The 18415-nt window shown below is 42.5% G+C and overlaps 1 protein-coding gene across 1 annotated transcript; it reads left to right on the top strand.

Moving 5' to 3' along the window:
- Positions 1-2529: 2529 nt before the first annotated feature.
- On the top strand, positions 2530-18181 carry fyna (FYN proto-oncogene, Src family tyrosine kinase a). The gene is made up of 12 exons (XM_084014285.1): positions 2530-2685; positions 8503-8759; positions 11052-11148; positions 11951-12049; positions 12255-12358; positions 12520-12669; positions 12749-12913; positions 13408-13587; positions 13974-14050; positions 14576-14729; positions 15868-15999; positions 16565-18181. Exons 2-12 carry the CDS (start codon positions 8513-8515, stop codon positions 16771-16773), a joined length of 1614 nt encoding a protein of 537 aa, XP_083870411.1. The 5' UTR covers positions 2530-2685; positions 8503-8512; the 3' UTR covers positions 16774-18181.
- Positions 18182-18415: the final 234 nt, after the last annotated feature.

The following is an 18415-nucleotide window of genomic DNA, read 5'->3' on the forward strand; positions in this document are numbered from 1 at the left end:
TAAGAGCAAAACATGTAATTATATGGAGATACATTCATTTACAGTATAACACATTATTTCATTTCCCCCACAAACTTTAAAGGGTGCCAAAACAATAGCATTCGTTGGACAGCTGAGCTGAGAAAGTGCTGCTCAGCTGGTCCCGTTATCTCACCATGCCATCCTGACATATGCCTCACTCAGTGCACAGACGTCGCCGGGACCTATAAGCCCACAACTTCTTGCATAATAGCGTCTTGTCTGCTTGTTGCAGCTGGAGCGTCCCAGTGACCCGGATATAATGAGACTTTATGGCCCTCTACTCCAGCAGCCTGCAGTGCACTGACTCCACCATTAGCCACAAGTCTCCTCTGTCTGCCATCACTGCATGACCCACATCTCCATGGTTACCAGTCCAAAATGGCTCCAAGGAGGCAGGCTGCACGTTGAGGGGCTTTGGCGATCATGACTCCTGCTTTATGGAGAAGTAGGGTGAGAGTGAGTTCAAAACAGCGCAGACAACAGTTTGTGGATTAGGGTGACTTCTTTCCACCCGCCCCTCCCTTCACCAGGCTAACCAGGCCACGCTCATTGTTGTGATATTCTGATTAAATGCAAAGCTGTAATTATTATGGTGAGCTGCCATGAATATGTAAACCACCAGACAAAGCCAGCAGGGCATGAAGTGTTTTCAACAAGCGCCATTTCAGACATAAAGACTTTGCCTGTCAGGCAGATACTGCATCACGTCAGGGCAACGTGTGTGTGTGTGTGTGTGTGTGTGTGTGTGTGTGTGTGTGTGTGTGTGTGTGTGTGTGTGTGTGTGTGTGTGTGTGTGTGTGTGTGTGCGTGTGTGTGTGTGCGTGTCAGCAAATTGACTTATATAACGGCACAAACCAAGACAAAATCCTACACATGCCAAAGGTTTCCATTAAAATGCTCTCTGTAAATCAATGCTAACAACAAAAATCAATTATTGAGTTTTTTTGTCAATGATTTTACAAATTACTTAAACATGAATATTTTTTTGATGATCATTTCCAGTGAGATTTTGGGTAAAAAAATGAATTGTGTTTGAAACTGTCCACACAAATCAAAATGTGAGAGAGCTAAAAAAAAATAAAAAATTAGAAGCATCACCAAGATCCATGTCAATAAAGTGTTCCTCACATATTTCATGTTTTAAAAAAAAAAGACCAAACTGTTGATGATCTGAGCTGGAATAGTCAGATTCTCTATTAGTCAATTGACAGAAAATTAATCAGCAACAATTTTGACAATCGATTGATCATTTAATCATTTTTTCTTGTTCCACCTTTAAAAAAAAAATCTAATATCCTATAGGTTTTGGACTGCTGGCTGTCAAAACATTCAACACTTCATACTCTGGGAAACTGATGGTAAGTTTTCTCTTTCATTTTCTGACATTTGATAGGTAAAACAATTAACTGATTAAACAAATAGATTGGATTCCATAATCTCAAATTGTTGTCAAATTGTTCTTGGTCCACTGAATGTGTTTTCAGAGTGAAATAAACCTGCATATGTGGTTTCTTAATGCCTGCATTCATACAGCTCGAACTAGAAGACCGTTAAGTGAACTGAGGTCAGAGGTCAGCTTTTCACATTCCTGAGCAGGTTTAAATTGCTGTAAATCATATCCAGAAGTAACATATTCTAGGGATGGGGATTTTTTTTTGCCCTGATTGTTGCAACACATTGTTGCATTTTCCACTCCAAATCCCCTCTCAGAGGCTGATTGTTTCCATCAATGTCAATGTCAGTCAACCATGTTAGAGACTTTTACTCTGCTATCATTAATGCTCCGGGGAGGGTCAGTTGTGTATTCAGTTCTAACTCTAATAAAAATAAATCTTCAGCAGGTAGCAGCCCTTCATGCAAAGGGGGAAACCAACTGCTGTTGATTTTAATTGGATTAAAAACTATACCTCTTAGATGTGTTGAATACAACGGGATAAAACCGAATTGATTTGAGCTCAAATAAAAAAAAAGTCTAATTAATGTGTTTCTCACTGTGTGATGAACTGTGCCCACTCTGTGTTCCTTATTCACTTGTAAATACTTAAAAACAGATTGTAAAGAGAGCTTTAATCACTGGAACGAAAACGCACTATTTGCCAATCATGCTCCGTTATTTAGTCTCCCCCGAAAACGGGGAGGCGTTGCAACGTGTTATTGGAGGAAAGCGGTGTCAAACAACTTGGTGCGTCTCTGCGTCAGCCGTCACAGCTGCGTCATGACGTCAGGAGACAAACCGGAAAATAAAAAAAAAGAATATAAACCCAAAAGTTAGTCGCTTAGAAATAATTTAACGGGCGTGCTTAACACGCTCCTCCTAATAAAGCATAAGGGAAATGCATCCATTTCTGTTCGACAAAAAACACCCGTTATTGTTGTTTTCACCGGGAAACGACACGCGAAAAACAGCTTTATTTTGACAGGATAAACCGGAAGCTGCGTTGTTGTGAACTTGACTGTGGTCGCCATCGTCATCATCTGTGCTCACGGCGGCGACAGCAGCTCCTGAATCGGCAGGGACGGATATCCCGCTGCTGTTCTCCCTCACTGCGAGGAAGAAGAAGAAGAAGAAGAAAAACAACACCACGGAAGGTGGAAGAATCTCGGCGACTTCACGCACGAGAGCTTAATCTGGAAAATCCGATGGATTAATGTGATTTGTCTGCGGTAAGCACGCTTTTTTCTCCCCTTTTTCTCCCCCCTTTCCTGTGTTGAATTTCAATTGGTGCACCCGCCTCGTCCCTCTGTTTTGAGCTCTGGACTGGCGAGATGAATTCATGTCGGGGGAAAGATGAATAACAGACTGTTGGACGCCAGTGTTCCCCCCCCCCAACACACACCCTGTGGATGTAGCTGCGGGGATTCGACGGGTAACTTTGCCCTCACATGGGGAGGGTAAAAACACAGAGAGGTGATTGTGGATGCTGTTTTGCAGAGAGGGGGCTCTTGTGTTGCAGCAGGGATGGATGGATGGATGGATGGATGCGCTGCAGAGCAGAGCAGAGCTGACCACTGTGGCCGTTCACACACATGATGAACGCCACAATGGCCCGCAGACACTCTGCCATTGATTCACCCTCCCTCCCTCCACGACCCCCAAATAATTGTCATATGATTCAAGCCAATTGTCACGCTGTTAAATATCCAATTAAAGCTCTCCTTAATTGGGTTATCTGGTGTGTCTGGAGGACGCAGCCATCCATCTTGCTGGCAAACTGCATGATATGCAGAGTCCATGTGTGCAATAAGTTGGGTAGTTGTTGTTGTTGTGTGTCGGTTTGCACCCAGAAGCATTTCAGATACCAGTCTGTCATTGGTCCACCAAGGACCAGGACCCCTCCCCTCCCAGGTCTTCTCTGTTTAGCTCTTCAGACACACATGAAGCTGCTACTTCTCTGTTGGTTCTAGTGATGTCATCACAAACCTGAAACATAGTAAAATGGGTTTTACTGGTTAATCTGGTTCAAGCAGAAACAAACGTGTTCATTTACAATGTAGTTGTGTGACTGTTTTTTTTTTCTGTCGCACACAAGCTGCCACAGCAAGGCTGCAACTAATGGTTGTTTTCATTTAGTCGATTGGTTGATTGATGGATTGATTGGACGCTGCCAAACGTCTGATGGTTTCAACTTGTCCAACGTGATGGTTTTCCTGCTTTTCCTCGTCTTCACATGGTTGTATGCTGAATATCTCTTCAGGCTTTGAGCTGTTGAGTCAAAACAACTCATTTGAAGACACCAGCTCTTACTTTATAGGAGATTGTGACGTTTAATTGTCTTTCAGATGGTTGTTTTGTATGACCAGCCATCCAAAACCCACAGATATTCAGTTGATTACGCTAAAGTGAAGCTAAAAGAAACCTTTTTTTTCAAATAACTTCATTCTCAAAGTTGTTGTTGATGTATAATCAATAGAATGAACTAATCCTTGCAGCTACAGCACTCGTACACCTTCTGACTCGTGCCTCAGATTTCTATCAACTATTCTCCCAGAAAACCTCCGAAGCTCCGCTGCTGTTGACCCACCACATCATTGTTTCCAGTGGATTCTGACATCGACCATTGCCCCTCCGCTGGCACGCGATTGTGGAAAGAATCATAAAAAAAAGAAAAGAAGAAGAGTGACAAGCAGAAGCAGCAAGAATCTGCTCCTGTTTGTGGAAAAAAAATGAGAAAAAGGTCACGTTTCCCCCCCTAATTCACCCTTTTGTCCCATATTCATCTACCAGGCACTGATCTCAGCGACCCAATGAGCGTTCACAATTGACTCAGTGATTTAACAACTCGACATACCTAACTGTGAACATTGTGACACCGAAACACAGTGGAGGCTTAAACCCACACGTACGTACTGTATGAAGCTCAGCTGTGTGTGTGTTTTTTATATTCTTATAACCAGCTCTGTTCATTCAGCATGAGAGGAATGCTTTGAAAGACTCGACACTGCGCTTCATTGTGCTGATGATAATCTTGTCGCGGAGTGAAATGTGTCCATTGTCTTGTTGTTGATACACTGAATGAACTCGGTTGTCCGACACAAGCCAAATATTGTAACTATTCAGAGAATGGCTGCCGTGAGGCGGAGGACGTCTTGGGTTGTACCAGCGGAACGCAGGCGTGAGCTTCATGTGTATTCAAATGGCGTACAACAGAAACTAAATACTCCTCTTCTACGTCATTTCTTAGTTGAATGAACAGAAAGTTGTGTTTGGGGATCGAATGAGGTCGTGGCGATGGCGTCTTCGGTGGGAGGGGTGTGGTACGTTTGACCTTGTTTAGTGCCGTGTCAATGATCCGAGTGTAACAGGGACCCCCCCCCCCCCCCCACACACACGCTTCAAATTAAACAGAGCTGTCTTCTTGTGTGCCGCCGAGATCTGCAAGTTCATCGGGGTTAAACAACGAAGGCGTTCTTAGATGTCACGGCCACTTGTGCACAATTTGCGAGTCAAATTCAAAGGTTAAACAGGGTGTTCTCGTTGGAGCAGACGTCTCCAGTGTCTTTGAATGTCAGAATTTGATGCTTTTCTTTGTCATACATTATATGGACATTATGTATTTAATCCACACAAAGATGAATTAATTCTGCGTGATTCCATTTCTAAAGATTATTTCATGACCACAGGGGAAAATTAATATTTTACAGCACAAAAAAACAGAGATACAGAACTATTTCAAAACAGGAATTGTTGATTAGTGATCAACAAATTGATTAATCAGCTCTTTATAATTATTATTATTGAGTCCACGTGTAAATCTCTTCTCAAAACATTATTTTTTCTGTCTCCCTGTTGTATTTTATTATTATTATTAATGCACTGTTGTGAAGCACTTTGTGACATCATTAACTGAAGCACCACACAAACATATGTCTGTTTCTCAGGCCCGACTGTCTGTGAAATCCATCCGTCACGCCGCGTGACCCTGACACGTCCGTCCCTTTTAATTTATTATATTGATCTCGCAGCTTCACTCCAAACGGCCGAGTCTCTCATTACGCCTCTCTGTGCGACCACATGATTAACACGCGTGCCCGGTACGCTATCAAAATAACGGCCGCCGTTTCAGGAAATTAATTTCCAGTTGAGCCCATCGGCTGTGATTGATATAGTCGCGCTGACCCCCCGTCCTGTTCCTTTCCGTTCAGATAGCATCGCCGCCATTTCTCGCCTTCCGTCACTTCCTGATGTTGAATGAATCTCGCAGATTTGGCCGGACATCAAATTCAGATGTCAGGTTGCATCTTGAGCCAATCAAGATCATGAAAAACTGTCCGTCTGTCTCTCCTCCCCATCATCCACGCCTCTTTTTTTTATCCTAATGCACCACGCAGCTTCGATCCTGCTTCCTCATGACGGCAGTGTGGCCCTCTCCGAGGCAAGCTGTTCATTTTGGGTCCGGAAATAGAGCGTTGAGTGTTCTCGCAGGCTGAGGTGGTCAGGCGATACCCAGGCAAGGAACAAGCCCCATGGCTGCGATGGCATCATCTGCCTTTTTTTTTTTTTTTTTGGTTGTTGTTGATGTTTTTTTGTTTGTCCTTAAAGTACACTCATCAGGCAGCAGCCTCAGTCACATCGCAAAGTTCACACAGATGTGATTCATGTGCAAAAAAAGAAAAGAGGCAACAAGATGGCCTAGTTTCTGTGCAGCACGGCGGTGACAGATATGTTAAAAGCCGTGGTAGTTCCCTTTTTCACAATCTTTACAATCCCCAACAGACGGCACGACGACGTCAGATCTCCCCTCGCTTTCATTCACTCACTGCAGGTAAAGCGTTGTCCCAGTCGGCTCCGGTGGTGATATCCCTGCGCTCGTGCAACTCTCCACCAAAGCTGTCAAAAGATTTGAATAATATTCCATTTTTCTTGATTAATTCTTCTCCAGAAAAGTGTTGAGTTAATGGTAACAGATTAGAGATTTTGACTTTTAATCTACCTGCTTTACTGGAGAGACGGGTGCTGCAAATGGCAGAAGATAGGAGATGTCAATATCAATGTGTATGGACATTATTTGTTATTTTAAGGATTACCAGAGACTCGGCAGTCCTCCTCCTCCACCGCCTCCTCCTCCTTGTATTTCAGTCTGTGGTCTCACAGCTTTGGTCTTTGGCTTGTGCTGTAACGCTACCGCTGGGCTCGTTTCTCCTTCTGGGTATTTTATGGGGTTTTATAGGCAGTAATGGATCACAATGATTCTCCTCCTCTCTGCGGTGCCTCCGCTCCTCTGTTCGTTAAGCAGTGGGGAGCAGATATGGGAGTGGAGGAACTGAATTCAGAATGGGGATATATTTGATACTTTTATATACCTGTTGGCTGCAGGTAACAGTAGATTTACTGGCGTCTGCATCATAAAGAAGTTATTTCTTATTGCTGCAGCCACGAGCATCGCGTCCCGTTATAATAACAAGGCGTTGTCGACTTTTGTTCACGTCTTAGATACGAGTTGCTTTTGGGAAAACAAATGAAATACTGATGCAAGATTTCAGTCTTCGATTACATACTGTGCTTTAACTTTGGCCGTAGCCTGTTGCTCGCAGCAAGTGACACATCTGTTTGCACTTTTTTTTTTTTTTGCATTCGAGTTTCTGGCTAGTAAATGTAAAACAGTCCTGAAGGAATTCAGTCCGCTTACTCTGTAGCTCTCCTTGTAACCATTAAGAGCATGTGTGTCCTTCAAGACAAGCTGCAAACTAGTTTTCTCAGGAAATATCTATTTTTTTTTTTAGACCTTTTGGACATCTTGGTTTTCTACACTGTCAAATGTTGGTCAATGTCAGCAGATGGCAAAAAAAACAACTTCCTAGATGCCAAATGTCTGTCCACTAGTCCAAAAAAAAGCAAAAATATTGAGTTCACTACTATAGAAACTAAGGACGTTCTCATATTGAAGAAGCTGCTACCAGTAAACAACTAATTGATCTTCAAAATAATTGTCTTATTGTTTCAGCTCTAAATCCTTCTGGCTGAAAAACCATCTTTACTCTGTGTGGTGCTGCTTGTTATTTCTTATTATCTATTGATTTTTTTTTTCCACCCATCCTGACCTTCTGTCTATATCATTGGCGAAAACATTTTTTACCAAATAATTCTGCTGAGGTCAAGCGTGGTAGTTTCCCCTCCTCCCTCGCTCTCGCCCCGAGCGCTACCTCTCTCTCTCTCTCCATCCACCCGACTGTAAACAAGTGTGTTTCCAATTAGCAGACTCAAAAGTCAGCTGGCCGCTAGTGCTGATGAAAGACAACAGTGCTGTCAGCGGTCTCTTCATAGCCGAGGCTTCAAGAGCTTGCTGGGCTTAAAAGGGGTGGGATGGGGGAGGGGGTGCATTAGTTTAACTGGGTCTTTTAGAGTCGGTAAGGCGCTTTTTTCCCTTTTTTTTTTAATTGGCAAAGCAGATTGTGTCACTCATTACAGAAACTGGTTTAGCTTTGGTTTAGTTAGGCCAGCCCCCCCTCTCATGAGACCTCGTAGAGCCTCTCTCTGCATTTGAACTGAATCTCTAAATGGCCGTGTGGCTCCTCGTAAAGAAAACAAAAATAAAGTGCACGCCAACTTGTAAACGCAACGGCCTCGGTGTAAATTCTTCCCTGCAAGTGCGGTCGTGCACTAAGATGGAAAAGTAAACCATGATGAGTAGTGCCGTTAAGCGCTCTCATGGTGAGTGAGTTTAGAAAAAAGCTGGATGTTGTCACAAAGTATCTTTACAACGTTTTCATACACAGCAGCTCTGTCACACATTCTGTTCCCCGAGTATAATTAGTGATGGAGTTTAAAGTATCGTGTTTAATTTCAGCCTAATTGAAAGAAGCTTCTGTGTAAATCTCAGAGGAAGCTCTGAAATAATGGAATATTGAATCATAATTTCCCCCGATGGAGGCGGCTTTTGAGCTATTATTTCGCCCACGTGCTAATTTCATCTCTCTCCCTCTCTCCCTCTCTCCCTCTCTCTCTCTCTCTCTCTCCCTCTCTCTCTCTCTCCCCACCCACAGAGAGGAGAGAATGGGCTGTGTCCAATGTAAGGATAAAGAAGCAGCAAAACTCACGGATGACCGGGAGACCAGCCTCTCGCACAACTCGGGGTACCGCTATGGGTCCGACCCCACGCCGCAGCACTACCCCAGCTTCGGGGTCACCACCATCCCCAACTACAACAACTTCCACAGCGGCGCCACGCAGGGGGTAACCGTGTTCGGTGGCGTCCACACGTCCTCGCAGTCTGGGACGCTCCGGTCTCGCGGCGGAACAGGTGACGTTTGAAAGAGCATGAGGGTTCAAATGAGAGGCAGCTGTCTAGTTACTAATAGGGTTTGCCTGTTGCTATTTTATAAACTATATTTTTGGATTTTTTTTATTCTTCTTCCCATGGCAAACTAAACCTATACTTAGCATTTTTGCAACAATGGAAAATCCTCTGTCAATGTGTTTAAACCACTATGTGACACAAAAAAAACTCCACTTGGAATCAAACAAAAGAAGTTGTTTGGGTGAAACTCCTTTGGACGGAGCGAGACCATCTATTTCCCCTGCTTTCCAGTCTTTACGCTGTGCTAAAATCCATATTCACACACACAAAAGAGTGATATCGACCATCTCTAACTCTCTGCAAGTAAGCAAAGAGATGTATTTATGTTGCACTGTTCCTTTAAGGAAGGGTGACATTGTAATTCTGAAATATGTTTCTGTCATTAAATGGGGGTCAAATTTCAAACGGAGCATTTAAAAGGGAAATAAAATGTCAGTCTAAGTTGTAAAGCTGTAAACTCCTTTTGAAGACCACTCACTGTCTGGCCCTCGTCCAACATATCCAATAAAAAGGGGCTAATGTCTGCTATGTTAACCGACAGGCATGCCTTACTTGTCCCGTGGCAAGTTTTCACTCTCAAATTTACTCGGATGTAAGATTATTACTTTCAAATTTTGGGATTCTTCTTCTTCGTGTGTGCTGTGATGCTGTGATGCATTCAGGTTCCTGCGGAGGATGTATATTTATCCACTGGCTGAAAGTTAACAGAAAACAAGAGTGACCTAAATCATGTCCGGAGCACGTTTTTTAACGGCCAGAGAGAGCGGACATTGTGCTGAGTCGTGCAGAAATGGACTTTACAGTTTCTCACTTAAGATTTTAAAGCTGCATATGATGTTTGATTCATAAAATCAACAGCATCTCTTGCTTTGATGTGAAGTATTTAATTCCCGAGCTCAGATAAACACTGTGGATCGGCATCACAGGCTTGTATGAATAAGAAATCGCATTAAACAACATTCACATCAGATATTGTAAAAAAAAAAAACCCTCCAAACAGTAGAGGAGAGACCCGGCCTGACCTCCCTGTGAGGACATCCACGTGTTTGCCTCTGAGACGGGGAGGAGCTCCGGTCGGTCTGAGGTGGCTGCAGACGCCGCCGCCCCGACGTGGAAAACACACCAGGCTTTATTGCAGCTCTCGACTGTCCAGGAACGTTTCAGATCCAATCAGAAAATGAAATCATTTTATCGTTTCAGGTTTATTAAGAGACGCGGGGACTTCGGGGTCGTTCCAGATCGCATCAGATAAATTTGATTGGGCTCCCTAATCTAGACCTCGGCAGCATTAATGTAGAGACGATGGTCGGTCCGAAGAGGCTTTAAGTCAGACTTCTGCTCCTCTTCTGTTCTTCTTTGTAGAGCTGCATGGGATTAGAGCCGGGACCATATATGGATTTTAGAGGGGATTGCATTTTTTTTTAAACCTTCAATAAATTGCTCATTGTGAACTCCCATGAAATAATCTTAATTATGGTCAGAAGTGACTTGAGGCTGTCTAGCTCGCTATCGTGAAAGCAAAATGACAAATAGAGCCTGACTTAAAAGATACAGGATCCAAGACCATATGATTTATGATCGTCCTATATAACTAATTTGATTGTTTTTCACTAAAAAACACACGTCTAACACCTGGAACGCAAGAACATATTTATAGGGGACACCAGTATGATTAAGTGCAATTTAAGAGTTTTAATGTTTGCAGTAGCTTGACACCTGATTGGATAAGAACGGTACACCTGAAAGAGTATAACAAAACATGCGTCGCGGGCTATAAACCCAAAACAGTGAGCCTACAGATGCGTCTCCTTTCACATTACATCGAGTCATTTGATGCATCGTTGATATATAAATAGCAACGAGAAATCAAATAGAAAAATAACAATGATAATGTTATTTAATACACAGGAGGGGATGAGAGCGATGACACATGTTGTGTTATTTTAATTTGTAAAACATGTTCTGTTCTGTAGGATATGAAGTGAAAATAAGCCATGAAATATTATGTCATTCTATCCGTCTAAATGGTTATCTTGTGTATATAATACTAAACAAATGGTGAGATTTTTGGAGTTGAAATAAAAGCAGCAGATGGGAGGCAAGGAAGAAATGATGAGTGCAGTGATTCATGTACGAGACGGATGATCTAACCCAAACAATTAAAAAAACCCACGGTGAAAAAACATAATTCATAATTCACATCCAACACGTCACCTTCATTTTGTTTCCCTGCAGGGGTGACTCTGTTTGTGGCTCTTTACGACTACGAAGCCAGGACCGAGGATGACCTCAGCTTCAGAAAGGGGGAGAGATTCCAGATCCTCAACAGCACGTAAGTGTGGAAACATCTGCATGAGCACAGCGTTGCGGGTGATTTCCCACTTTTCTGCTCTTTGTCCGGAGTTAAACGTCCGAATGCTGCTTTGTGTGTTGTTTCACAGGCGCAGACGGAGCAATTCTCCGTTATAGATCCGACTAGCTAGTGAGGGTTGTGTTGCATGTAAAGCCTGACAGATTTGTCATGTTTTAAAGGAAAACTTCACCTAAAAAAATGCCAATTAGTAAATTTGCTAGAATTTTATTCTCGTACAAATAATCAAAAAGTCTTAATAATCCAGTCATATACTCTCTACTTCCCAAAAACTGAACTATTTAAAACACTTAAACAGTCTGATGCCAAGTTGTGAGTTGTTTGAGAGTTTGTAAAAGAATGTTTCAATATAGTTTTGCTACATTTAAATGAATTGATGAAGACTTTTCTCCATGTGTCCCTTTTACATAAATCAGAAACATCCCATTCTTAAACTGACCAACCAAAAAGACCATTTCCTCTTTTTATTAATACTTAAAAAAAGCTGTCAAAGAAACAGACTAACACGGGGGGGGATGACTACAGTTCATGTGATTCTTAGTCGGTGATGATTCACCGAAGCTCCGGGGGCCGACTGACTAGAAAAAAACAAATTGTTTAGCAGTTTGTTTTTAATGCGCTCCCGACTCGGCTCTCAGACACGAGACGGCCAATAAATATGTTGTACCGCTGAGTGTGTTTCTGTGCCCGTGTGCGTAACGTATAAACGGTCGTTCTGTTTATTCCAACCTGCCTCCATCTCTCTGCGTCCTCCCCTCCGCAGCGAGGGCGACTGGTGGGAGGCTCGTTCTCTCACTACAGGTGGAACTGGTTACATACCCAGCAATTACGTCGCTCCAGTGGACTCGATCCAAGCTGAGGAGTGAGTAAAACTTGTATTTTTTATTTATATATATATATATATATATAAATACACGAGCACACATCAGCAGAGAGCACATCATAAATATTAGAGAGCTCATCTCGCTACCTTTCTGTGAACTGTGGCTTTGTGACGTGTACAGTCAAGATATCAACACAGAAGCAAAATAGTTTTATACTTTTATACTACGTTTTTTTCCCTGCAGCTGGTATTTTGGTAAATTAGGCCGAAAGGATGCAGAGAGGCAACTGCTCTCCAACGGCAACGCCAGAGGCACTTTCCTCATCCGCGAGAGTGAAACAACCAAAGGTACTCCGACCGCGCCGCATCTGATATACTATCATTAGAAACGGTTTATTTATAGAAAAGCATTACACCAACGTTGCTAGTTTAATATCGAGTCATTAACTGTGCCGTCGCTCCGTATTCCTCAGCCTACATCGAATGGTAATGGGTTGTCTCTGTTCCAGGCGCTTACTCCCTCTCCATCCAGGACTGGGACGACGTCAAGGGAGACCACGTCAAACACTATAAGATCCGCAAGCTGGACAGCGGGGGCTACTACATCACCACCAGGGCCCAGTTTGAGACCCTCCAGCAGCTAGTGCAGCACTACTCTGGTGAGGAGTCTGTGTCCACTCCCCCTTAAAGAAAAAAATGTGTTGTTATACTGCTTTTTTAACATGATTTAAAATCCAGCCAGGGCTGCGGGTCTCTGCTGCCGGCTCATCGTCCCATGTCACAAAGGCATGCCTCGTCTGACCGACCTGTCCGTCAAAACCAAAGACGTGTGGGAGATCCCACGGGAGTCGCTGCAGCTCATCAAACGTCTCGGCAACGGCCAGTTTGGGGAGGTCTGGATGGGTGCGTATCTTTTCTTTCTTTTTTTCTTTTTTTGTTTTGACGTCAGCTTTTGGCACAAATGAAGTTTTGGACAGCTGTGCGCCTTGTTGTGAAACATACTGCGTGTGTTGGATCATTCAAAACTAACACCCAGCTAATGTTACCGGCAGGGAGGAGTGTTTTTATTTAGGGAATTTTCATGTCTGCTGAATCTCAGCGTCCATTTGCACTGGAATTAAGATTTGTGAGCTTCCCACGATTCCTGCTTGGATTCAGGATCTGTTAGACCAGTTAAAACTGGGTGTATATATAACACACTCATTTTGAAAACGTTGTTGCACCACTTTGGTCTGTTATTTTTGAGATTGCATAACTGATAGACGTTCACTCCCATGTTACTGTCATGTTCTGTTACATCCTCTCCCATTTCATTTTGTCTGACTATGATGAATATCTCCCATTCAAAATGAAACCCTGCTGAAATATAATATTTTTTTTTTTATTAACCCTGTCAGGCACGTGGAACGGCACCACCAAGGTGGCGGTGAAGACCCTGAAGCCCGGCACCATGTCGCCCGAGTCCTTCCTGGAGGAGGCTCAGATCATGAAGAAGCTCCGACACGACAAGCTGGTGCAGCTCTACGCCGTCGTGTCCGAGGAACCCATCTACATCGTCACCGAGTACATGTGCAAAGGTAGATGAAGCTATTTTAAAACTGACACTTTAAAAAAAAAGACACTATGAATATTATATACGTGCATTTGTGCCTACGCGGTGTGTCCATAATTCATGCATCTGCTGGGACGGTGCAGCTGCTCGTCCTACTTCATAGCACGTTACTAGACTGACACAAACGCAGCTCGTGGACGTGCAGGAGTATTTTTGTTTAAAAAACACAGAGATCATCTGTTACCACGGTAATAACTGACAAGCGTAACATGTGGCAGGTATCCCAGGATTGATGTCACATTAGCAGCAATGTTTTCCTTCAGCTTCCAACCAAATATGATTTCATATCTGTCAGCCAACATGATATGAAATAATGATCCTTACATGTTTTGCATCTGTTTTTGTTTTTAGGGAGTTTGCTCGACTTCCTTAAAGACGGAGAAGGACGAGGCCTCAAACTTCCAAACCTAGTGGATATGGCCGCTCAGGTACGCTGTTGAGGATGACGTACACTGTGGATTGTTACCAGAGCACTCTGGAAAGAGATTTATTCATTTTAATCATCTTCAGCTGAAGGCAATTTATGCATTTGAGCTCAGTGTTGCACATTTTCCAGCCATTTCCATCCCGACATTTGGCCAGTGTTTACCGTTTCATTAGGCGACCTCTCATTATAGCCGGCCAACATGGCAGTCTTCCAAAGGTTTTAACTTGGCACATTGTTACCAACCACTTTTTCTGTGATAACTTTATTCTAAGACCAAAGTTATGGATTTATTTTAGAATTACCGCCGGCGCTGCAGTTACTCTTTTCTGAAGTTGTTCATTCATCACTTCCTGTGAGGCGATAATTAATCACAGCTGACGCCGAAGTATATATATATATTTTTTTGCAAATATGGCAAACCTTCAGGTTTTCAGTGATTTTTAAGGCTCATAAAATGGCTGAGATTCCAGATCACCTTGAAACCGTTCCAGTGATAAGATGTGAAGGAAATAACTCCATTTCCCAGGTGGCAGCGGGCATGGCGTATATTGAGAGGATGAACTACATCCACAGAGACCTGCGTTCTGCCAACATCTTAGTCGGAGAGAGTCTGGTGTGTAAGATCGCTGACTTCGGTCTGGCCCGGCTCATCGAGGACAACGAATACACGGCAAGACAAGGTAGGACTGCTGGGCTGTTGATATCATTATTAACATACATTTTTTTTTAATATAAATAGTAGACCTGCCAATAATAAATTCAGCATGCTCTTAATGGCGTCGCTAACATGTATACAAATGTAAGCTAATGCCTGTGCACATATTTCATCAGGTCATATTTGTACCATATAATGTTTCATCCCTTTTACTCATATATTAGCAAGCTAACGGCTAACGTTAGTTTAGCCGGTTGGTTAATTCACAACTAATATCTACTTAACAACTAGTCCTTTTACAATACTTTTTGAATGAGTGTCTATTTCTGCTTAATAAGCACTTATGTTACAACTGGGCTAATTTTTTATGTACAAACGGCTGCAACAACTGGGAGCCATCATTTAAAGAGGATCCCTTTTAATCTATTGGTCGCATACTGGAAATGTATGCTTTTTGTTGCAGCACTTTTATTAAATATAGATCAATATTTGACTTGTGTGTCTGTCCTGTAGTATTCTCATAGTCCCAAACCACAGCCTCTTCTCAAAAACCTCAGCGTCAGAGGAAAAAGTTGGCTGACGACTTATTCCATTAGGTTAATTCCAAAATACACACACACACGCACACACGCACACACACACACACACACACACACACACACACACACACACCTTTTCAGAATAAGTACAGAAAATAGGCAGGAATGTCTCGGTGGCAGCAGTGGAAAACAGAAACGCGGTGTGGTTGCAGCGTGGCACGAAGACGACACAATAGCACGCACACACACACACACACACACACACACACACACAAAAGTCCATCTGTCAGCGTGCGTTCCACTGGAAGGACGGAGGAGGTGAACTACACCAGGAGGCATTCCAGACTCCGTTAGTCACTCTGTCAACATGTTGACTCATTTGTTAGGGATTGGAATATGAACTTGGTCAACTTGGACCGAAACTAAGACAGAAAGATAATGGAATTGTTCCGGTTTTCCTCCCCTGGTGGGATGTTAGATGATTACACGCTCATGTCTCGACCCTAATGAAATCACAAATGAAGGAAAGTCTGCACACAGAGCCGACTGACCTACTTTTGTAAAGGTTATTGCTTTATCTCTGTATTTGAAAACACTTTTTTTTTTATTTTTTTTTTTTTTTAGGTGCAAAGTTTCCAATAAAGTGGACTGCTCCTGAGGCCGCCCTCTACGGGAAATTCACCATCAAGTCGGACGTGTGGTCATTCGGCATCCTGCTGACGGAGCTGGTGACCAAGGGCAGAGTGCCTTATCCAGGTGTGGATTATGTAACCGCTTCTCAACTTATATTTGATTAATGCTGAAAGTGCGAGAGCGTTTTTAGCCCGCTGAGAGCATCGGTTATGTATGCTACATGTTGCATAACGGACATGACGCTGTGCATTATGCAGAGAGACGTTCCCAGAAGACTGTGCGAACATGTGAAATGAATTTGTTCTTCTACGACTTTATATGTCACTTAAATGGGTTACAGAGTAAAAGAAAAGATGGCACTTTTTTTATTTAATTAAAGTATTAGAAAGCTAATAGCATTGGTATTAACCATAATTGGCACTCTCATTCCTTTACATGAGTATTTTTTTTCATATTCTATTTATAGGTATATCCATGTGTTAGTTGGGCTCTGATTACTATTAATTACAGTCATATTTTAGTTTATTACTAAGCATGGAGGATAATTACCTTTTTGGAAAGTCTACAGTATGGTATGAAAATAATCTTGTATTGTTTTGGTTACATGCATTCCGTTTTCTGTCCACTTTTGAAATGTCCTGACATTGTTTCTTTTTTTTATGTATTTATTTTGTTGTTGTATCTCCAGGCATGAACAACCGCGAGGTGCTGGAGCAGGTGGAGCGAGGCTACCGGATGCCGTGCCCCCAGGACTGCCCCCCGTCCCTGCACGAGCTGATGGTACAGTGCTGGAAGAAAGACCCGGAGGAGAGGCCCACCTTCGAGTACCTGCAGGCCTTTTTGGAGGACTACTTCACTGCCACTGAGCCTCAGTACCAGCCGGGGGACAACCTCTGAGCACTCTGCCCTCATCTCATGTCATTTCACCGGCTTTCCACCAGAGGGAGCCAAAACTCCTGTTATTCTCTCTCTCTCATCCTGTGGCTGTTACGATTCAAAAGCTCATTGACTGACTTCTTGACTTCCAATCTTCATACCAACAGGGACCGCTGCTGTTTTGACAGCAGGCTGACTATCGAATCCAAGGATGTTTGAGAGGTGGGAGAGGGCGCTAAGATTACCGCGGAGCTAAAAAAAACATGACTGCCATGGATGTACGAGATGAGTTGTGTTGTGTAACTTGTACGTAGTGTAAATATAAATTGCTTGTTTACTTATCCCTTTTTTTTTCATTTTTTTTTTTCATTTTATATTACTTTTGATATTTTGGAAATGTGTGGATTTTTTTTTTAAATCCAAGGTCAAAGTTATTTCAGATTTAAGGCTCATAGAAAAAAAAAAAAAAAAAACACGTGAAGCTCACAGTCGGTAACAAATCATAATAAGTAGGAATGATTCTAGTTAGACACATCGTGAACAGAAGCATCTCAGACGTTTTTTTTTCTGGGAGTCCACTGACCTTTTCTACGAGGTGAATTTAAAGGATAGCGCTCTACTCTTCTCAAGGAACTTAGATGTAACTATAACACCTGTTCTTGCCTTTTCATGTTTAGTAATCTTCTTATAATGTAAGGGAATGCCTTCATGCTTTCTACTCACTAACTTAGTGCATCATGGACTCTTCCACACAAACCTGTATGGCATCTGCACTAATATTAAGTGCATTCATCGCATTTCAGCTTCAGCCAATGATTTCTAGATCGGCTTTAAAGTGACTTTATTTTCTTTTTTTAGTTCAGCTTCGCTGTTGGGAAAAGAGGCCGAGCTCCTTTCCGGCTGCAATCATTGTTCGGCTGACTGCTTATTATACTGGCAATATTTTAAAATGTATGTTGCATTATTGTATGGCAGCAGGCTGTGTAAGAACTCTTGTCTTTTTCTTTTCTTTTTTTGTTGTTCAACGTACAAACGAACTGCCACTTAACATGACGGGAATGAAGGTAGTGACGGTTTGTCCCTCCACAATGTGTATCTGGAAATAACATGTTGTTTACGAGACCAAACATGTTTATTTCCCTGTATTATTTTTGCCAAACATTTCAGTTTTCGTCGTGTGATGACATTTCATCATCCTCAAAGTGTCAAACTTCTCTCAGTATGCATTCCAGGAAGAAACACCGTTTCTGTGCGTATTTAAGTTATTTTTCAGTGTAAAAGTGAGCAAAAAAACAACAACACATTTTTGAATCACTCTGTTAACCCTACTCCAGTAGATATACAGAACATGTTTTCGGTCTCTGCATTATTTATTGTCTCTGTCTGTTACTTGTACACATCTGGTTTTGAAATAAACAATCTTGCCACCGTCGTCCCACTTTGAAGCAATTTGCGCTGAATCTGCTCGGTAACCGGTTTGAAAGCTGACGTTCTCCAGAGAACATGCAGGGAGAACTTCACGCCATTATTATGTAAATGTGTGGAGCTGACATGAATCGAACGGCCGTGAGAGTGATTGACTTTGCGGTTTTCCCCTCAGGCTGAACATGACAGAACTCATAATATTACATATGCAAATCATTTCCAGTCTTTTATTTTTTTT

This window comes from Eutrigla gurnardus, assembly GCF_963514095.1.
Source record: "Eutrigla gurnardus genome assembly, chromosome: 7".
NCBI lineage: Eukaryota > Metazoa > Chordata > Actinopteri > Perciformes > Triglidae > Eutrigla > Eutrigla gurnardus.